The 8,232-nt window shown below is 39.9% G+C and overlaps 1 protein-coding gene across 1 annotated transcript; it reads right to left on the reverse strand.

Moving 5' to 3' along the window:
* Positions 1-905: 905 nt before the first annotated feature.
* LOC113278318 (early light-induced protein 1, chloroplastic-like) lies at positions 906-1,736 on the reverse strand. Its single transcript, XM_026527187.1, has 2 exons — positions 1,464-1,736; positions 906-1,372 (listed from the first exon to the last, which is right to left on the reverse strand). Exons 1-2 carry the CDS (start codon positions 1,635-1,637, stop codon positions 1,028-1,030), a joined length of 519 nt encoding a protein of 172 aa, XP_026382972.1. The 5' UTR covers positions 1,638-1,736; the 3' UTR covers positions 906-1,027.
* Positions 1,737-8,232: the final 6,496 nt, after the last annotated feature.

Raw genomic sequence — 8,232 nt, forward strand, 5'->3', positions numbered from 1 at the left:
TCGGCTCTATTTTTAATAGCGTTTTTTTAGCGCTATTAAGAATAGCACTGAACGCTAATCAGAATAGCGTTTCTACTATTCCACCATTAGACTTGCGTGTCCATCTACAGTTCCAAATGCTGAGGTGGCGTGGAAGATGGAAGACGGATAACTTCAAGTCTTACGGATCTAAATTTGAGTCCTTTGAATGTGATAAGTTGCGACTAAAAGGACAATAATAAAGTTCAGGCATATCACCAATCTTTATCTTGAAGACGCGTAAAGCAGAAGCATAGGTCCCATTTTCAACAGTTTGTACTTTTTACTGCATACTCATCAATAATTTTTGCTATCCAGTGGAGTAACTTACGTTTATGAAATTTAAATGTTCAGCGTAGTAATAAATTCTTGTCATCCAAGAAATGTCACGGATGCCAGACGGTATCTGAAAATTTGCTAAATGTCGAACAGTGTTTTATGTGAAAAAACGTTTTTTAATATGGGTAACGTATTTTTATGCAAATGAGAACAGAACCATTAACAAAACCGTTTTGAAGTGCGCCAAATATATATTTTCTTTAAGAGAGTGGGCAAAAATTAAACTCGAAAATGACGATCGGGTGAAAAAAATGAATCTGACAAATATGTTGATCTTGTTGTCCGAAATTTAAATATCACCGTCCACAAGAGGGTAAGGGTAGGAACCTTACTTCAATTAATCCCCCATGCGTGTCAAAATATGTATGCATGCATGCATGCAGACCAAGTGTCCGATTAGTTTGGAACAAAAATGATATGAGCTCGCGTTAATACTATTACTCCCAACCCCAAAATCCAATGATAAGTTGTCAGTCGCGTGGACAAAAAATAAAAACATAAGAGAAATGCTATCTAGATCAAGGATCTCTCTTGACAAATGATGCATATTAATAGAAAGGTGCACAAAGTTATCATATATGTATATCGATCAAAAACATTTACAGGAATTTAATCTTCTAAAACACCATCAGGGAATTAATACAGGAATGAGTTAATAACATTGTGTTAACTATATCAGAGCTCCTCCCTTGGCAACTTCAGTGAGCACCAAGGCAACCAAACCGAGCATTGCGGCTCTGCCGTTCCACATCTCAGCAGTGGAGGACATGATACCATCTGATTTCGATTCCACACTCACACCTTGAGCCAATGGGACAATTGAGGCCACTGATAGCAAAACACAGGTATATAGAAACCATGGGAGTCCTCCATCACCCAACTGTGCTGCGACATCACTACCTTTAGCAAGTTCTACTCCGATAGCGGTAACAAACCCAATCATGGCGAGTCTTCCGTTAATTCTCTCTGGTGCCGGCCCACTGAATGCTAATAAATCTGTAAACTTAGTACTCATCTGCAGACCATTAAAAAGGAATTAGTTAGTCATTTAAATTGACACCTAATCACCAGATTAAGGATAAATCAGTATAATGGATGCAACGAACCTTAGGTGCAACGCGTGGTGGTGGAGAAGTGGGAGTTGAAATTGGAGCCTGCTTATTATCCTCGGCCATGCAGCAAACTTTGAAGCTAGCGTTTCTTCGTGTTTGGGTTTGGACACGGGTGACATTGTTAGATAAGATAGAGTGGTACACTGCAGATGATGCAGAAACAGCCATTATGGTTAGAAAATATGATAGTACTTAGAAGTGATGAATAGTTCTCTTGCAGCGGGAGAAAATGTATGAACGTAAGGCTCTTGTGGTGATAAAAGGACGAGTGAGTTGATTTTGTGATGAAGTAGTAGTATGCCTGAAAATTGGTATATATAGGGGGAAGGGAACGAGAAATACTCATTTTTGAAAGCTAGAGAGAGCGAATTGGTTGGTAGAAGTCCACATGAACAAATTTTGTACACACCGTTTATTGACTGACACGTAAATGTCTTTAAATTCGTGGTACATAAATGAATGACGTGGGTAACATTTCAACCGATACCAGTCTTTAGAATCTAGCTAATTAATCCAGGTATGGTTGGCTTTCTTTTCGATTCATGGGACGATGAAGTAGTGGCATGGTGGAAGAATCACGAGCAGGCATGGACAAAAATGATAACATAAGTGTGCTGCGAGAGAACATGTTGATGTACAAAGAACAACGAAGCCATGTCGACTTTTGTCGTTTCCTTATTAAGATGACCTCGTCTCATTGTTTAAAGTAGCCGTTAACTTGTGCTGTTTTCTTTTGCACAAGAAAAGAAGGAATTGATTTGAATCTGTTGGAACAATCGCTGATTTCACACCTGCAAAACAAAGGTTAAACATAAAAACTGGCTTTTTCGTGGCGAAAATTTGGCACTTTCTCTTTCATGGCGACATTCCAATTTTTCGAACTCAGCCTCTCAATTGAATCAATCTTGATTGATTCAGTTTGACAGTGTGCTAACTGAACTTCTCCGCCGTTTAAGGACGGATCATCGATCCTTCCCCTTAGGGCCGGGATTTATTGGTTAGTGGAGTTCGTTTCATCGTTTTTTTTTTTGTTTTTTTAGGGTTTTTTTTTTTTTTGATCCGTTCAATCCATGATTACTGGACGGTCAATGGCAAGAACAATGCGAATGCTCTCAAAACTCACTACTAGAGATGGTGGATTTTCTTCGTCTAAAGAAGCAGATTCAGAAAGAATTGATGGCATAAAAGATCCAGAGATAAGAAACTTTCAGTTGGAAAATAAGACATTCTCAATTGGAATTGAGTACTTTGGGAATACTAGAACGGTGAAGATTACAGAAAGAGGTAGAAGAGGCTTTCGTGCCTGGTTGGCATTCCATCCACAGATAATTGAATGGCTGAAAAAGGTTGTGGACAATATTCTAGAGGAGGATTCAGGTGAAAATAAGTGGAAGGAGAGGGCAGGGGAAGACGTATACCTAGCTCAAATCCAAAACAACAATGAAGGTATGTATCTAAGAGTTTCAAGATTTAGAAACAATGTAGAAGGAGGACCCTACAGTATATGCTTTCCTTGTGGAGAAAGTTACCATTGCTGGCACGTATTGTCACAAGTCTTGCATCACTTCATCTCACCAAGTTTAACTGCATCAAGGAACTTAATTGGCAGTCTAAGGTCTGCCGCTGAATACCCAAACTTGATTAAGGAGGAGTTAAAAGCTGTAGTGAAGGTGTCGAAGAACATTGGCTGGGGAAGAATAGCTGCACTTGTGAGAAGAAAATTTGGTTGGGACAGATTCTTAAGAATGGATGAAGCTAATACACTAACGGCATTAATCCAGTTGGAGGATTGCGAATGGAGGAAACTATGGAGGCCGGCTATCTGGGAGGAGGATGGAGTTATAATCAAGGTTTACAAATGGCAGGGAGAAGAGATACCTAAATTTCCTAGCAACAACAAAGATAATGGCAGGGTGAACGGAAGTAGTAACGCTGTGGCTGGACAGTCAGCTAGGAAACAAACAACTGTTTCAATGGGGATGGTGACTAGAGATGTGCAATGGCTAAAGATCAGAGGTTTGCCGTTGAAGTATTGGGGAGAGGTTACTTTCAAGGTAATTGCAGAGGCATTAGGAGGCTTGCGTACTATATCTTCTGAAACATTGGGCATTAAAAAAGTATCCAAAGCGTACTTTTTTAGGATATCGGTGAGGAGAGATATTGAGAAGATACCTGTGGTGGTGGTGCAGGATATTGGTGGAGTGAAGATTGCACTTACTATCGAATGGGATGTGCACTACTCTCCTGTGCGAGAATGGTCTGACCAGGAATACAAGAAAATGGTGGAAGATTTCGAAGTTGAGATGATGGATTCTGTCAGGTTATCTCCAGGTGTTGCAAACAGTGCTAAAAGCACAAAAACTGTACATGGGGCTGTTGGCGATACTCCAATTATTAACTCAGGGGACAGGCAGGTGGATTTGGGGGCAACAAAAGAGAGCTGGGGTTTTATACCAAGGCGAAGTGGAAGCATGTCCGGGACTGAGAATGACTCTCAGAATTCAGTGTCTAAGTCGGCCACGGGATCCAGGTTTGGTCCATTACAACATCTTGAGGATTCAGGGGAGGAGCTTTCTGAGAACAACATATCATCAGCTAATTCTCTACGTAATGAGCTGGAAGAGAGGGTGGTGCAAAACTTGGAGGCAGTACAGAAACATGACACAACGGAGGAAGAAAAGCTGATAGAGAATATTGTCCAGTCTCTTGTTCAGGTGGCATGCAGTTATGGAAGTATCAATAAAGCTCAACAGGAGACATTGAAAAAGAATATGACGGTGTTGGTTCATAGATATAGGCAGAGATTTACTAAACATGACGGTGCTGCTGGAAGTGGTGCAGGGGAAGATAACGACAACATTGAGGGAAAGGACGTATATAATGAGCTTGAGCAGGATATTGGGAATAAAAATGATGTGGTTAACAACAGTGTTGAGGAGATTCGTACTGCCAGGGAAGAAGTTATTTTAAATGGATTTTAAAAATATTGTGTTGGAACATTAGAGGCATGGACGACTTCGACAAGCAAATATCGGTGAAGAATTTGATAGCTTCTCAAAGGTGCGCGATTTGTTTGTTACAAGAGACGAAAATTCAAAGTATGTCAGTATGGTTTGTAAGGCAATTGTGGTACGATGATAATTTCTATTGGGCATATATTCCTTCTATCGGAAGCAGCGGGGGTTTATTATCGATATGGGATAGCAGTAGATTTGAAAAAATAGACGAGAGAATTGGGTTTAATAATATAACTTCAGTTTTCTCGACTAGGATTAACGGTTTCCAATAGGCTGTAACAAACGTGTATAGCCCTTGTGAGCAGCATCCAAGAATGGAATTCTAGGAGAATATTGCTGTGATGAGAAGTTGGTGGACTGGTCCTATTTGTATTGGGGGAGATATGAATGTTGTACGGTCAAGTGAGGAGAGGAATCGTGGAGAGGATGACAGCAGGAACACAGGCATGCTAAACAACTACATTCTGAAGCACGAGTTAATTGACCAGCCATTGATTGGTGGTGCCTTTACTTGGTCGAACAATCAAGCTAATCCTCTTTTATGCAGGCTTGATCGTTTCTTGTTTAGCCATGATTTTGAAGAGGTTTTTCCAAATGCTTTACAGGTTATTTTGACTAGAACAATTTCTGATCGCAACCCATTAATGATTATTTCAGAACCGCTAATGTCGTCTAAGCCTTACTTCAAGCTTGACAGGTTATGGTTAGAGCACAAGGACTTTGCTCCTAATGTGAAGCGTTGGTGGGACGTAATGAATTATGATGGCAGTGCAAGTACACGTTTCTTTTTGAAACTTCAAAACTTTAAACACTTTATTAAGCCTTGGAGAATCCAGGAGTTTGGGCAAGTGTTGAAGGATAAATATGAGTTTACAGGTAGGATTCATGAGCTTAACTTATTGGAGGAAACGTGTGCACTTCAACATTCTCAGCTGGAGGAGAGAACACAATGCAAGCTGAAGTTGAGGAACGTAGAAGCAATGGAAGCAAGGAAATGGCAATTGAGGTCAAAACAAAACAACTTTAGATGGGGAGATTCAAATACGAGGTACTTTCACAGTATATCCAGTGCAAAGAAAAAGCGGAATACAATTGCGAAACTTCAAATAGGAGGGGTAGATTGTTTTGATCAACATGTCATTAAGGAAGAACTACGAAGCTTTTACATTAACTTGTTTTCTCAGGGTGATGAGGTGAATTCGAAATGGAAAATCTTCACTTTCCGAAAATTGCAGAGGCAGACAGGCTTTGGCTTGAGCGTGACTTTTCAGAGGATGAAGTTTGGGACGTGATTAGAAAATTGGGGTGTAACGAATCTCTGAGTCCAGATGGTTTGACTGCTGAGTTCTTTAAGAGTTATTGGAGTACGGTAAAGGAAGAATTCATGAACCTAGTCAAAGATTTCCACAGGTATGGATCAATTGATTGGCGTTTTAATTGCTCCTTTATTACTCTAATTCCCAAAAAGTAGGACTCATGCACTCCTAGAGACTATAGACCTTTAAGTCTTATTGGTATGGTGTACAAGATTGTATCCAAGTTACTTGCGAATCGTCTGAAGAAGGTAATGCCGGTTCTTATTTCTGATTTTCAAGGGGCTTTTATTCATGGTAAACAAATCCTTGATGGTGTTCTAATTGCCAACGAGTGTGTGGATGGAAGATTGAAGGCTAGGAAACCGGGAATTCTTTGCAAGATTGACATGGAGAAAGCTTTTGATAATGTTAATTGGCAAGCTTTATTCACAATTTTACAGAATCACGACTTCAGCGTCAAATGGATTTCTTGGATCAAATGGTGTGTAACTTCTACTCACTCTTCTTGTGAATGGCAGTTCGACTGAAAAATTTAAACCAAGTAAGGGTCTACACAGGGCGATTCATTATCACCGTATTTGTTTCTTTTGGTGGTCGAGATTCTTTCCAAGTTGATTAATGATGCGGTTGATAGAGATCATATTTCTGGTTTCAAAGTGGTTGATCATGGTACTATTATCTCTCGTCTTCAATTTGCAGATGATACTTTGATTTCCATTGATGCTTCGGTGGAGGAAGTCGGACATCTTTTAATAATTCTGGCAGTGTTTGAAACTATTACGGGTTTGAAGATGAATTTAGATAAGAGTACTATGATCAGTGTGGGAGCAGATGAGGTGATCGATGTTTTAGCCAGAGAGCTAGGTTTCAAGACAGAAAAATCGTCGTTTACTTATCTTGGGATGCTAATTGGTGCACATTGGCGTAGTACATCAGTTTGGGAACATGTTCTGATCAGAATGGAGCAATGCTGCAAGAAGAGGTTTTACTTTTGCGTCAAAAAATATACATGTAACACTACTTCCGTAGTACAAAGCCAAACACATGTTACTTGAGATTACATACTACATATCACTAGATAAAAAACGTTTTACCATTGGTCAGAAACCAAGCATAAGAGGAGCCCAGATGGGTTAGTTCCAAAGGCATAAGGAAGAGTAGAGAGGCTTAACAGAGATACAGACCAACACCACCTTGTCCGATCTTCTTCCATTTTCCGGATCCGCTCAAACCGAGTACCCAAATTAATACATAAATCAAGAGCAACTGATTTGAGGTTAGCCGGAAATCCCAATGTGATGAATAACTTAAAGAGTGTCGATTAACAGCCATATTCACATCTTCATAGGGAAATACAAACGTTTAGCTCATTTGGCAACAGCAATGTCAGAATATATACTGCAGTTAAATTGACTGACAAGGACCAGCAAGCCAATATACCGCTGTAGTTGGTTTTGCACATTGGCAAGACCACATTTATCCAGTTAGCAAACAAAAAACCTGGAACAGAGTTCAATTGTGTCACATTTTGCTACTACGGCAAAGCTGCAAGCGAGAAAACGCATCAACTGGTGCAAAACCCCTGCCAGATTCTGCTTAGAATTTTCTCAGTGATCTAGTAGTACAAAGAATATTATACCCCAGTATCATTTTTCTTTCCCAAGCGCAAAACGGTATACATGTAACAGTAGCAAATAGAAAGCGATGTTAAAATACTGAACTGTTAACAAATTAGCTTTATTATTACCCTGATTAACATTTCTGACAGAAAAACAAACACCCAAGCTATCAGTATAGGGATCAAAGCCTACAACAGAAGGATTACTTCAACAACTTACTGGAGTTTTAAGTTGACAGGGGTAACTGAAAGTCAGTTCCATAACCACAAATAACAAGAAGATATGTACTACAGCATTACATGTATGAAAAGAGTAATCGAAGAACTCATGTTACTTGAGATTACACATTGCATAAAAGAAAAGGAAGATAAATATTAATCTGTTTAATTAGTACATATGAAAATATAAACCTAGAGCAAAAGCGTCTTAATGATCAGAATCAGAATGATTACAATTCAGCCATCCATTTTCATGGACTAGCAACCAAGCATAAAGAAATCTGACCCACCGTATTGTTTAAGGTGTTGTGCCATAAAGCATTTTAAGGAAAGTTAAGTTATAACTAGGGGTGCACATACCCTACCCATACCCGCCAACCCTACCCTACCCGCCAGTTTTTTAACCGTATCCTATCCTATCCACTATTCGGCGGGTAGGGTGGCGGGTAAAGATTTTCTTAACCGCCAGTAAACGGGTAGGGTGGCGGGTATAGGCCATATCCTACCCACCCTACCTAGAAGTGCACATACCCTACTCCTACCCGCCAACCCTACCCTACCCGCCAGTTTTTTAACCGTATCCTACCCTATCC

The sequence above is a fragment of the Papaver somniferum genome, chromosome 5, assembly GCF_003573695.1.
Source record: "Papaver somniferum cultivar HN1 chromosome 5, ASM357369v1, whole genome shotgun sequence".
NCBI classification, from domain to species: Eukaryota; Viridiplantae; Streptophyta; class Magnoliopsida; order Ranunculales; family Papaveraceae; genus Papaver; species Papaver somniferum.

Bases quoted from the DNA above. Each gene is read 5' to 3' on its own strand.
- LOC113278318 (XM_026527187.1), bottom strand. From the start codon at position 1,637: ATGGCTGTTTCTGCATCATCTGCAGTGTACCACTCTATCTTATCTAAC. The intron at 1,373-1,463 runs GTTCGTTGCATC...AATGGTCTGCAG, and splicing joins CACCACGCGTTGCACCTAAG to ATGAGTACTAAGTTTACAGA.